The sequence below is a fragment of the Acanthochromis polyacanthus genome, chromosome 2, assembly GCF_021347895.1.
Source record: "Acanthochromis polyacanthus isolate Apoly-LR-REF ecotype Palm Island chromosome 2, KAUST_Apoly_ChrSc, whole genome shotgun sequence".
Taxonomy (NCBI): domain Eukaryota; kingdom Metazoa; phylum Chordata; class Actinopteri; family Pomacentridae; genus Acanthochromis; species Acanthochromis polyacanthus.
The window spans coordinates 13,641,903-13,655,865 of NC_067114.1; the positions used below are offsets into that span (position 1 = coordinate 13,641,903).

The 13,963-nt window shown below is 38.7% G+C and overlaps 1 protein-coding gene across 1 annotated transcript; it reads left to right on the forward strand.

Annotated features, from left to right (window-relative positions):
• The first annotated feature begins 500 nt into the window (after positions 1-500).
• On the forward strand, positions 501-5,385 carry rhcga (Rh family, C glycoprotein a). Its single transcript, XM_022205940.2, has 11 exons — positions 501-776; positions 1,484-1,676; positions 1,810-1,960; positions 2,106-2,253; positions 2,377-2,543; positions 2,658-2,795; positions 3,221-3,357; positions 3,511-3,635; positions 4,014-4,087; positions 4,192-4,265; positions 4,357-5,385. Exons 1-11 carry the CDS (start codon positions 548-550, stop codon positions 4,388-4,390), a joined length of 1,470 nt encoding a protein of 489 aa, XP_022061632.1. The 5' UTR covers positions 501-547; the 3' UTR covers positions 4,391-5,385.
• Positions 5,386-13,963: the final 8,578 nt, after the last annotated feature.

Here is a 13,963-nt window from a genome sequence, read left to right on the forward strand (position 1 = left end):
GCCCTGCATCTTTTCAGTCCAGCATTCAATATATGAAGAGTTCATTTGCAAAAACAGATGGCTCCGTTTTGATAAATTTTCAGAAAGCTTTTTTTTATTGTTTACTTGAGATAATATCAATCAAACTGAAGTTGAGTGGATTTGACTCATTAGAAAATTACATGACAAAATAGAGAAAAAACAATTTATTAGCGTTATTATTATTATTATTATTATTATCTCAAATAAACAATAAAAAAAATTAGTTTTCTGAAAACGGAGTTAACTGTTTTTGCAAATGAACTCTTCATATGCAGAGATTACATTGCTTCCTGCCGCCTGTTCTGGGAGTAAAGTCACCTGCCCCAGCAGCAAGAGCAGCACCTGAGGAGGCGTTTACCCCCTAACAGGTAGGATGAGCCTCCACCTTGCTTGTGAGTGGTGGAGTAGGTCACACCCCAGAGCTGCATGGATGCATATAAAGATGCTGACACCGTGCTGGAAACCACAGCAGAATCTGGATCTGACTGAGGAGTGATCTGAGCAGCATCAGGAGAAAAGCATCACCATGGGGAACTGTTGCGAGAGGGCGAGTAATTTCTTTGGACCGCAGAAGAACACCAACGTGCGGGTCAGTCTGCCGGCCGTCTGCTTCGTCTGGCAGATTGCTATGATCATTCTCTTTGGAGTTTTCATCCGCTATGATGACGAGTCAGACGTCAGACTCTGGCTACAGTTCAAACGGGAGAACAACATCACCAGTGATATCGAAAATGACTTCTACTTCAGATACCCCAGTAAGTATAGCAACAACCAGCCTCTAAATGTCTTCTAATAAATGCAGGTTGGTGTTGGTCATCGACTAATACTCATACTTTTGTACTTTGTAAGTGAGACGTCTGGTGTTTTTCCACTAATGACAAAAGAGTAACTCTGAATTTCTAGTCTTTGCAGCTGCAGTTTTTTGGAACCAAACTGTGGCATGTTTTCTCCCATCTTCCCTCCCCTGTTCATGTCTTTGGCTCTTTTTCATTGCTAGAAAATTGCTGTGTTTTAAAATTATATTCACTGAAGGGTCATGAAAACAACATGAATTTTGATGGAAGAAGGCTTTTATCCAACTTCAAACTAGACTGCGGCAAATTTAGGAAAACTATTTTGAAAAGCTCCACTTTTTATGAAATTATATCTTTCTTCTTGCATGTGACGACAAAAAATCACAACATCGTAATGCAAATTTTAGATTTTTCTGGACAACTGTCTGTCCAATATATAGCAACATCACAAGGAAATATTCCAACTGCAAAGCTTTCTACTGAAAAAAAATGTAAGCATACAAGCTTGAATGAAAGCAGAGATATATAATTACCAAGAGGCCCACAGGGAAGTTAGTGAACATGAAACAGAAATTAAAAATGCAACAAAGATTTTTTTTTATGTTGAGTTATTTTTATTGAGTTATTTTACAAATGTAACTCACTGCATTTTATTCCCACCTGTACAGGCTTCCAGGACGTCCATGTCATGATCTTTGTTGGGTTCGGCTTCCTCATGACCTTCCTGAAACGCTACAGCTTCGGCGGCGTGGGCTTCAACTTCCTGATCGCCGCCTTCGGGCTGCAGTGGGCTCTTCTCATGCAGGGCTGGTTCCACGCCCTCGACTTGACGACGGGAAAAATCAGCATCGGAGTTGAGAGGTAAGTCTTCTCCCTGCTGCTGTAGGTGTGGTGTGTGACAATGAAACCACACCTATCACTCCTATCAACTATCTTTGCAGGCTGACAGAAAGACCTGATTGACATGTTTTGTTACTTTCTTTGTTCCTCATAGTCTGATCAATGCAGACTTCTGCTGCGCCGGCTCTCTGATTGCCTTCGGTGCCCTCCTGGGGAAAGTCAGCCCTGTCCAGCTGATGGTCGTCACCTTGTTTGGCGTCACACTGTTTGCTGTGGAGGAGTACATCATCCTCGACCTCCTTCATGTGAGTCTCATTAATCACAATCAGCCCGGAGGGACACAATTATTGTCTGAGAGCTGAGAATTCCCCTTCAAACGTTGCAGTGTTTGTATTTTCTGCTGCTGCTGCTGTCATCTATTAACAACAGTGAATGTGACTGTTCCCACAGTGCAGAGATGCTGGTGGCTCCATGGTCATTCATTGCTTCGGAGGGTACTATGGTTTGGCCATCTCCTGGGTGCTCTACCGACCAAACCTACACCTAAGTAAACGGCTCAACGGCTCCGTCTACCACTCTGACGTGTTCGCCATGATTGGTGAGTGACTGGGTATTTATATTTTATACTTCAACCCTTTTTGACCTTGGTGTTTTATTGAGCAAAGCTGCCGTTTTATTTGGATTCGTCACAGCAGTGGTTTGGCTGACTCTCTCCTCACAGGCACACTGTTCCTGTGGATGTTCTGGCCCAGTTTCAACTCGGCCATCACAGACCACGGCGACGGACAGCACAGAGCTGCCATCAACACTTACCTGGCCCTCGCCTCCTCTGTCCTCACCACTGTGGCCATCTCCAGCATGTCTCAGAAGAAAGGAAATCTGGACATGGTAAAGCTGCACTGCTTAAAAACACAAACAAAAAGAGCACGCAAAAGCTCAGTAGCTCTACCACCAGTAACATCCGAATGTTTCTCAAGGCTGACGTGCTGTTTCATCCGACAGGTACACATTCAGAACGCCACTCTTGCAGGTGGTGTTGCCATGGGAACAGCAGCAGAGTTCATGATCACTCCTTATGGTTCCCTCATTGTTGGGTTCTGCACTGGCATCATTTCAACCTTTGGCTACCTGTTTGTCACGGTGAGCCTGCAGTTTTCACCTCCTTGTTTTCTGGTCAGGTGGAATTTTGTGCTGTGGCGCTTTCCCGGAAAGTAGAGTGGTGCAAAAACTCAGCCTTATGTTGTATTACAGGGTTATGACACCAATGGTGACTCATCGTACCAGCATTCACTGGATACTTGCAGTAAAAACAGTCATGTGAAAAATGAAGCTCGGTGTTGTGACACACCTCAGAAATTTATGCCAACTTTTATGTTGCAAGTTGAGGAAGAGTGTCTTAAAATTGATTTTACACCGAGATACTTCACATTGATTTTAAACAGATTACTTAAACTAAATCTGGAAATTGGAAAATAGTTAGAGAGAGGTCAACAGTATCTTTAAAATCATAGCTACGACCCTGATTACATACCACTAATTATTGTACATCTATTTATTACTTTCAGCCCTTTTTAGAGAGGGCTCTCAAGCTCCAGGATACATGCGGAGTCCACAATCTCCACGCAGTCCCAGGGATGCTCGGTGGCTTCATAGGTGCTATTGTTGCTGCAGCAGCCACTGAAGAAGTCTACAGCAGGGAGGGGTGAGTGACTGACTCAAACACTCATTCTTTCTGGATGAAAACCAAACAAAGATGTTTTTGGGGATTTTTTTTTCGGAGTGCACTGATCTCTCAAAGCTCTCTATGAAAATCTGAAAATCTGCTTATAAATTGTTGCTTCTTTTTCCTGTCCAGGCTCGAACTCGTATTTGACTTCGAGGGCAGGTTCGCGAACAGATCAGTAGGAACACAGGGAGGCTTCCAGGCAGCTGGTACATGTGTGTCCATCGCTTTTGGACTCGTCGGAGGGACCATAGTCGGTGAGTTTGAAACATGTGTTATGTAATACAGCCAGTCAGATTTGTGGATTATCGTGGTGCTCATTTTTAATGCTGGAGTATTTTGAAAAAATTTACAATGTGGCTTTAAAGAACTCCATATGCAGTATTTAAAACTAAACATAATAAAACATGTATGAAGAATCTGTATCACAAAAAAACTTCTGTCATTACTTTGACTCACAGTTAAAAGCGGATGTCTTAAAAAACAGACTCCTGTTTCTGAATTTTTTACAGTGAGGCTGTAGTTACATGACTGAATGTTATTTTTTTTGTGTAAAACAGGTTTAATAGGAACATTTACATTGTGTACAACTAAGAAAACCGTACTTATAAAGCCTGTTTGTTCTGTCTTCAAAGGTTTCATCCTGAGGTTCCCCATCTGGGGCGACCCTGCTGATGACAACTGCTACGATGATGAAGCGTACTGGGAGGTAAACAAAAAGCATTTCTACCTCTGAATGCTTTCCTGTGCCTTTAATATGTTGATATTGATAAGTTTCAGGCTCATGATCTGACCACATGTGTTGGTTTTCAGGTTCCTGAGGATGAGGAGACTCTTCCTCCTGTTCTGGAGTACAACAACCACATGATCCACAAGCACCAAGACATGTAAGCACTTTTCACAAATTCACTTCTCCATCAACTCCTCTTTCACATGCATTTCTAATTAATTGTCACTTTTCTTCTTTCTGTTCAACAGATCTGAGTCAAACTTCTCTGTGGAGCAGAGTTAAAGTGGGAAACCGAACACCTCCGATGATGATTTTGAACTAGATGCAGCTGTGAAACATCAGTAATTTATGAAGGAGCATCAAAAATGATCAATTCTATGAGAAAGGAACATTTTTGACACACAGATCCTCTAACACACCTGCTTTTTACAACATTTACACTTGATATTTGTGTCTGGTACTAATTAATTAAATAATACAAGTTACTATTACAATGACGCTGCACAAAATAAAAACCAAATGTCTTATTTATGCAAAAATAATTCTGAATCACAATTTGTATGACTCCCAAAGGAAACTTTATGCTGCTAAATTAAACTTTCTTTCTCTTTCATTTTGGAACCAGCATCATAAATGTTAAAAAGATAATGCCAGGCACCAAATCCAACCTGTATAACAAGAAGTGAAAGAAAACGTGTTTATCTAGTGTAAGCTGAGTTGTAACAGGAGGTAGAACAAAAGCTATGGTTAGGAGTTCAGAAACGCATTACTGTCTATTTAAGTGGAAGCAAATCCCACTTTCCACAGACTATAAATATATATTTGACTTCTTTTGATTGTAGAATGTTGTCAGTGATAATGTTTGCTGTTTTATTGCTTTTTAATGAAGATTCTGTTGAAAAACAGCATTTTATGTTGTGCAGACATAAAGAATATGTAGGAATCAATTAATTGTATATGTTATTTTGTTATGTATAGGTCTTTGTGAACTGTATGTACATATGATCCCACCTTCTATCACGCACTATTCGTTGCACAACTATTCGTTGTTCTTATGATGGAAGTTATGAGCAACCATAGCAACTATGATACAACTCCACAAATGTAGTTGTGTTGATGAATGTTGACTCTAATACTCTCTTTCTCTCTCTATATATATATATATATATTATATGACATTTTTATTAGTTGTATTTTTGCCATATTGCTGTTTTAAATGTAAACATCCCTAAATCACACTTAACTGGATTTGAAAAAATAAAGTTATATTGTATTTATTTCTGTTTGTTTATGCTCTATAATTGTTCACATTTTTACACAAGCCATCTCTTCATCAGAGTTAAACAATTAAAATACTCTTTAATAAGTATGCGGCTTGAATAACTGCAATAAATAATGTCAGAACTTTTTTCTGGACATTAAAACCAACCTAAACAAATTAACAAAGTGCATAAACATCTTTAGATGTTAGACATAATTATTTCCTTGTCCAGATGAGTTAATTAAAACGTAAGAGACTGATTACAACAAAATAATAATAATGCTAATAATAATAATAATAATAATAAGAAGAAGAAGAACTAGATGAAGAAGAACAATAGAAAGAAGAAGAACAAGCAAACAAAGTGCTTCACAATGCGGCAAATTCAAGTCATAAACTCAGAATTTTAAAAGACAGATAAAAGCACAACATGATGAATTGAAACTAACAGTGTTAGAAATTGAAAAAGTATTAATGAAAGAACTAAAAGGTATTTCAATGGAGGGTAAAACTCAGATGAAATCAGGAAAAGCTCTCCAATAAATGTGTGTTTCAATAAGAAAATTAAAAGAGATGACTGGCTCAATAAGGTAGATAATTTCTGAAAGTCAGGGTCCAGACCATAAACTCCTTATCTTTTTTTGCAGTCTGGTCTCTTTAGTTTGCAGCCAGTGGAACAGACATAAAACTTTTGCGCAAAATTCTCAAAGTGTGTGTCAAAGTTCAGAGATATAGCTGGGAGGGAGACTGTAAAAGACTTTAAAAGTAACCAGTAAAGTCTTAAAATCTAAAATCTATTAGTAATCAGTGTAAAGAAACTAAACACAGGAGTGATGTCATCATGTCTGCTGGCTCTGTTCAGTCTGAAGTTGATCAGTAGCTCTTTGGTTTAAGCAGGTAAAAAGATTGTTGGAGTAATCCAGGTAAAACGTAATGAAAAGTATCTTTTTTGTCATAAACCTTTTTTTGTGTGTGTGCATATTTCAAGGACGGTTAAAAAAAAGAAAAAAGAAGAAAACATTGGACACACTTCGTATTGTGCTGCTCAAAAATTCATTTCTTGACAGACCAGATCCCAGATTCTCATACACTTGACCGCTAATGACTGAGCTGAGGTTGTTCAGTCACCAACAGTCAATGCAAACTTTGTGCAATAAACACACTGTGAGATGTGTTCAAAACATCGTGCCAACTGTGTCATTGTAAAAAGAATCAAGTTCAGGAAATGTGGCCACACAGCAGACATACACTATATTGCCAAAAGTATTTGCTCACCCATCCAAATAATCAGAATCAGGTGATCCAATCACTTCCATGGCCACAGGTGTATCAAATCAAGCACCTAGACATGCAGACTGCTTTTACAAACATTTATGAAAGAATGGGTCAGTGAAAAGAACTTAGTGAATTCCAGTGTGGAGCTGTGAGAGAGACGTGTTCTCTGGAATGACGAATCACGCTTCTCCATCTGGCAATCTGATGGACCAGTCTGGGTTTGACAGTTGCCAGGAGAACCAAACTTGTCGGACTGCATTGTGCCAAGTGTAAAGTTTGGTGGAGGCAAGATTAGGGTGTTGTTTTTGGCCCCTTAGTTCCAGTGAAAGGAACTCTGAATGCTTCATCATACCAAGACATTTTGGACAATTCCATGCTCCCAACTTTGTGGGAACAGTTTGGAGCTGGCCCCTTCCTCTTCCAATATGACTGTGCACCAGTACACAAAGCAAGGTCCATAAAGACATGGATGACAGAGTCTGGTGTGGATGAACTTGACTGGCCTGCACAGAGTCCTGACCTCAGACCGATGGAACACCTTTGTGACGAATTAGAGCGGAGACTGGGAGTCAGGCCTTCTGGTCCAACATCAGTGTGTGACCTCACAAATGAGCTTCTGGAAGAATGGTCAAAAATTCCCATAAACATACTCCTACACCTTGTGGACAGCTTTCCCAGAAGAGTTGAAGCTGTTATAGCTGCAAAGGGTGGACCGACGTCATATTGAACCCTATGGATTAGGAATGGGATTTCACTTACATTCACATGCGAGTCAAGGCAGGTGAGTGAATACTTTTGGCAACATAGGGTAACATTACAAGAGAAAAACTGTCTCATTTTTCCCGTTAGAACCACCAGGGGTCTCTGTACTGGGAACACACAGAACGCATCAAACTCCATCAGTGTTGTTGTGCAGCCAGAGGGCCTAGACTCCAAAACGCCTTTGTTTGTCTTTATGCCATGAGCTTAGAGACCTCTATTGTCTGTGTCTGTTGTCTTAAATAATAATCCAGTCTTTTATTAATTCTAATATTTCTGCTTTGTCACCGTTGTGTCTGTATCCGATAAAGACAAGTTCAACAGTATAAGACAATCAAAAGCAATCTGAGCACATTTCAGATTCCTCCCATATGGCTCCAGATAGTATATTTTATAACGTAGGAATGTCAGCTTTGGTTGCAGTTTTGCACTCTTGATATCACAACAGCCTTAAATAAGATATCCCACCTCTTGGCAAAGATGACATGAATAAGTACACTACCAGTCAAAAAATTTGGACACCTTCTCATTCAATGTTTTTTTTTAAAAAAATAAAAAATTTCTACATTGTAGATTCATACTGAAGACATCAAAACTGTAAACGATTACATATGGAACTTTGTGAATAAAAAGTGTTAATATTCAATATTAATCTATAATGTTGAAAATAATGCAATAAATAAAAACCATTGAATGAGAAGGTGTGTCCAAATGTTTGACTGGTATAGTATGTGAGTCACGAGTGAGTCAGTGCCAGTAAAAGCAAAGTGTCATTAGTTTTGTATGTCTAATTTATTAGCTTTAGACGCGTGCATGTTTGCTTTCTTTTCCAGTAAGTTATGATTACAAGACAATTGCTCATGCAAATTTCTCATCTGAGAACAATTGTTCATTGATCTCTTTTAATTTCCTTCTTAAAACATTTTTTTAATATCAGACGCTTCGTTAATTTTATTTCAGTTTTAATTTCCTTTTAAATACCACTTATTTCTTACACCGGTTTTATTTTTTTCCTTCACCTTTTAAACTCTGAAGCACTTTGCGACTTATTACTTTTAAGCAAATAAAAATAGTAGAATAACAGTACACTATTAGTGAAGATCAGCACGGTTTCATCAAGGTGACTTTACCAGTTACTGACTGAGTGAGACAAAGAAACTGTTAAGAGAACAGTCAGCAACCAGATCCATCCTGTCAGGTTTGTTTGTCATGGCAGCTGTCCAAAAAACAAACAAAAAATCAAGTGACTGTTTTCATTGATACATTGAAGCAAGAATGCAGGAAGACAGAGACTCAGCAGGAAAACAAGCGCTAATTAAACATGTCAAAAAATTAAGCGACCCACAAATCGAACCACAGCTGGCAAGTGTCTCACCAGCGAGTCAGCTCCTGCTGATGCTACAGCATAAACAGAGACGATTGCTGCTCTTATCATGTCAAAATAAAATATCCAAATTGCAGCTTTTGTCATTTGGAAAGCAATCCCAACTGCTGCTAGCATAGCAGGAGAAACAGTCAAAAGTCTTTTGCCAATTATGGAAAAAACAGCAGCTGTTTGTGTTGGAACAGCAGTTGCAATTTTCTGCATCAAAGCAGGTCCGAGAGTGACTCAATGAGCACATCAACCAGAAAATAACCCCAAAAACAAAGTCAGTACAATAGCAACTGCATGTGGTAAATGATGGGAAATGCTGCTTTTATCAATAAAAAAGTGACAGACATGCTGGATTTTGTTAGTGTGCGATCTGTGTAAAGGAATTCATATTTTAAATTGACTTCTGTTTGAGATGTCGAGGCCTTGAACCTGCTATTTCCCTGGCACCTCCGTGGCTGCAACAATAGTGGTAGAAGTATTCAGATCCTTTACTTGATAACAGTTCCAAGACCACACTGTGGAAAACACTCCATTACAAGTAAAAATGTAAATCTACTACATTCAAAACTTATCTGATGCAAAAGTATGTAAATGTTATCAGCAACACTTGTTTAAGGTAACAAAATAGTGCACTGAAATGGACCATGTCTGCGTTTTACTTTTGATGTTTTTGATTAATATCAATTAATGCATAACTTTGATTAAAATTGTGTTACTTTATACACTGTTTGATCTACTGCAAAGCATCATATTCTATAGAATCAAATGGTCCTGTGAAACACTTAGAGCTGCTTTTCTGAGCAAATGTTTTCAGCTATATGGAAACTGATTTTAAAGAGTTTATTAGAACCCATAAAATAACATTTTTTTCATCAGAAAATTCCAATTCCGGATCACCAAATTCACAGAATAATGGTTCAGTAGACAGGAAAGGTGTAAAAAATTGTAACTTGCTAAAAATGTCACACAAATGTAGTGAAAAATATTTATCTGTGATACGCAGTGGAGTAGAAGCAGAAACTCGAGTAACCTTCAGGTACTCCACTTTCTTTTAAAGTACCGCAAAATGAATTTACTCTTCAACCCTCTGCAGGAATGAATTCGGAGATTCACCTATTGTGACACCTAATCAGACGTCAAGGATTCGTGGTAAATGTTTCTGAGGAAAGATGAACACAACTTTGCTGTCATACTTCATAAGATTTATTGAACTGAGTAGTTGTGGCATTTATGACAGTGAGACTAATTACTGGTTTACAGTGACACTGAGTCAGAGGACTTAAAAGTGTAAAGGGTGAGGCCTCAGAGATGATACTCCTGTTCCTGAAATCAGCACAACTCACCTTTTCTTAAAACACTGATGGCTTTGTTTAGAGACACTGTTTTTGTTTTTGCTCTTCCTATGAACCCTTTTTATGTTATTTACAGTCTGCTCAAAGCCCCCTTCACATACAGTGTTTAATTTTTAGTTTTGGACAAAACAATAACATTTTTTTAAAAATTGGGTTCTCTTTTATTGTCCATTGTTTGTGGACAAAAGTGTCAGAAATAACCAGTGCAGTGAGCCTCTAATGTAAGAGGATATTAGGCTGTGATGTGAAAATGCCTGTTTGTTCAATGACATAGACTAATAATTAGAAAAAAAATGATTTTATTACTTCTAATATTTACAGTTAGATATTGCAATAAAGTTTTTTTCTATAACGCTTTTCAGAACCAGTGGTCCAAAGTGCTTCAATACCAACAAAGAAAGGATATAAGAACAACATCAATAAGGCAGAAACAACATCCATCCATCATCCATTCTCTATACACCGCTTTATCCTCACTAGGGTCGTGGGGGGTGCTGGAGCTTATCCCAGCTGACTCGGGCGAAGGCAGGGGACACCCTGGACAGGTCACCAGTCTGTCGATGGCTACACATACAGACAAACAATCACACTCGCATTCACACCTATCACAGCCATAAACTAGTTTAATGGTCCCAGTTTCCTAATTTCCTTTCCGTTTTCAGTCATTTATGTTATGTAATTATAGATTTACTCTTCAAACTTGCACGGCATCATGGAGACACAACAGTTTTCACTGCTTCTCGATTTTAATTTCTTCTTTTCTCCACAAGGTGGAGCTGTGGGGTAATAAATGCTGCTGAGTAAAGGGTCAATCGATAGTTCTGGCCTTCAAACTCATGCTGTTCTGAAATAAGATAAAAATGACTATTTAAAAAGGTGTTAAATGACCTCAAAAAAAATCTTAGAATGAATGAAGTCAGTGTTGCATACATTTGAGTGATTTGTTTTGTGTGGAGGCCGTCAGCTCCGGCTGAGGTCCAGCTGTTTCTGGATCCCACCCAGGAGCCTACTTGACTCATCTCCACTGACAGATGTATTTGCAGAAATGTTGAATTTTAAAACATTTCTGAAAATGATTTTTGGTTTTTTCAACACATAATGAACACAACTCAAACTACTACCTATAACGTAATGCTTAAGGGTGACTGGCCATTTTTAAAGTTCTTTTTTTTTTTGCCTTTTTTATATAGAGGACAGTGGAGAGAAAGACAGTACATGTGGGTAGAAGAGTGGGGGAAACACATTCAACCATGACCAGCCTTTTTGAGGCACAGACTTAGTAAAAGGGGAAATGGTGTCATTTTCCAAATTTGCCTTGATTTGCTTTTAATTACAAAGACATCACAAAAGGAATAAAAACAATGGAAATAAGGTTTAAAATGTCAGAAATATAATCTTCTATTGATGTACATTTTCCGACAGTCTTCATTTCACTTTCACACCAGCTGACACTTTAATTGTTGTGATTCTGATGACTTAAGAACCCTCCTGCCTCATCAGGTTGAAGTGCTGCTGATGTCCCACCAGTGAATGAGCTGAAAACTATCTCCATCTCTATTGCTGTGGTCCTTAGCTTCACTCTGACTTAAGTTGTGCTTCTGGTAGAGGCAAAGATTGTTAAGTGGGCTTCCTGAGGTCACTGTGGACACGCTTGTTGCCCTCAGGCCACTGGTCTCCCTGCTGCCTTCATTCTGATGGTAATGAGGCCTGGACAGACCAGTCAATAGGACAATTTCCTGACCAATCACTGTGACATTAATGAACTCTTAATATACTGGGTGGACATGTGCTTTGCGATGTTTTTTCAGGTTGGCAGAAGCTTTATTGAGTGAAGAGTGGAGTTAAAACACTGCTGGGATCAGCTCAGTTATTAGCTCAGTAAAACTTCACTTACAAGGTGTCACACTGTTTTAATTTGACCGTCCTGTTGTACTGCCATGCTTTCCTGCTGATCAGTTTTATTGACATTAATGGAAGCAATAGTGATATAATGTCATTAAAGGACAACGTTTGCACATAACTTTACTTTCAACATTTGTAGGCATCAGGTCAAGATTGAATTATAGATTTTGTAGCATTTGTGTATTAAAATAATGTCACCATGCTATATTTATTGCTGTAGACTGCATTGCATACAGTAGAGCTGCATGTGTTTTCGCACATTTTAATTATTTGACAGTTTATGCTGCTAAGAATTAAGAATGTGACGGGACATTTATAGTACTAACTTTAAATTAATCAAGATTTGTTTTTTCTTTTAAAAAAAAGCAGCATGTTTGCAAAGTTAGAGGATACCATACACAATTTTGATTAAGGTTATATTTATTGTGTGTAGGAAAAATGGCCTGAATTACAAATTGTGCCACATTTCCTACTATTCTGCAGTGTTTATTGTTTATTACGTCTTTTCTAAAACTTAAGCAGCTGATATTTATCTGTCATTTTTGTATGAGTAGGACAGCAAAGTGTTGGGTTTTTAAAAAATGAACTCAGATTTTCTTTTCATTAAAAGAAAAAAGTAAATTTATTCATGTATTTTCCACTGTATTCAGTAAAATTCACATAAAATATGTGGAGTTATTAATTTTAGGTATTTCAAACTGTGACAAAGTAGAGCAGGAATCCATGAAACATAAATAGGGAAACATTGAGGGGATTTTCTGACAGATTTATAGCCAAAATGACAGAGAAAAAAAAGTAGTGCTAAAATGTTAGTCTATGTTCAAAGATATGAACCTAATGAGTGTACTTAATAATCAAAAACAGACCAATGTTTGTAACTTTCACTCAAATCAGTTGTGTTAAGGAATTATGAACATCTGACATTTTTTAGATTTTTAAGGACAGGATCCAGGAGGTGAGGATGTTGCCGTATCAGAGATGTTTCTCTTAAATTAGGACCTTGCAGGGACCTGATGCCGGAGGAGAGTAAACGCACCTCCTCTTGTGAATCATATGACCCTGGGGAGAGTGTTTGTGAAACCACTTGGTCTGCTATTGTCCTCCTGGGACTGGCCTCCTCTGAAAAGCTGCAGAAAGCCTGTAATCAGATTAAAGGTTGCTGAGAAGGGGAGGAGGGATTTTTGAGGAATAACGAAGAGGTCGTGGAAGTTCTCTAATCAGTACCTGCCATTGAAGTGCAGAAGAGGCGCTAAATAACGCAGCAGGAGGGGAGGCGGGAGCCAAGCTGGAGGGACAAATTGGCCTGTTGTTGGAGGAGGATAATGGGACAATGAGGGAGGGGAGTATAATCAGAGAGTGTAGAGCGAGAGAGAATAGGTGCAATGGGAAAAGGAGGAGACTGAAGAACTCCAAAGGCTGTGGCCTTGTACCATCTTGCCCTGGCAATTATATCACTTTTGTGAGCTGATTGGAGCAGGCTGCAGAGTCCATCTGGGCTTAAAGATAGACGAAGCAACCTACATTTTCTCACTGTCCTCGCCAAGTGGTCTCTCAAGGCCACCGAGCGAGACATCAGGGGCTTCTGTGGTCCAAATAAAACTCATCAGCACACTTCTAGAAAGCTCCTCACATGACAGTGACAACTATTCTCAGATTATTTCATTTGCTCATTTGAAAGCAACTTATAGGAACAACTTAGTATTCTGTAAGGCAGCTTTATTTGTTGTTGATGTGATTTCTCAAAGGTTAACTCTCCAATTTTACCATTAAATGAACCACCTGACTGTCCTGAGCTTGTGGTCCTAATGTCACATCACGAGCTCTACCAATCTCTCCGTCATCCTGATTACTCATCAAACGTCCATGACCTGAACACCAGGCATCATTAAAGACCGATCACTACTTTTTTATTCAGCTGACAAGAGTCCATT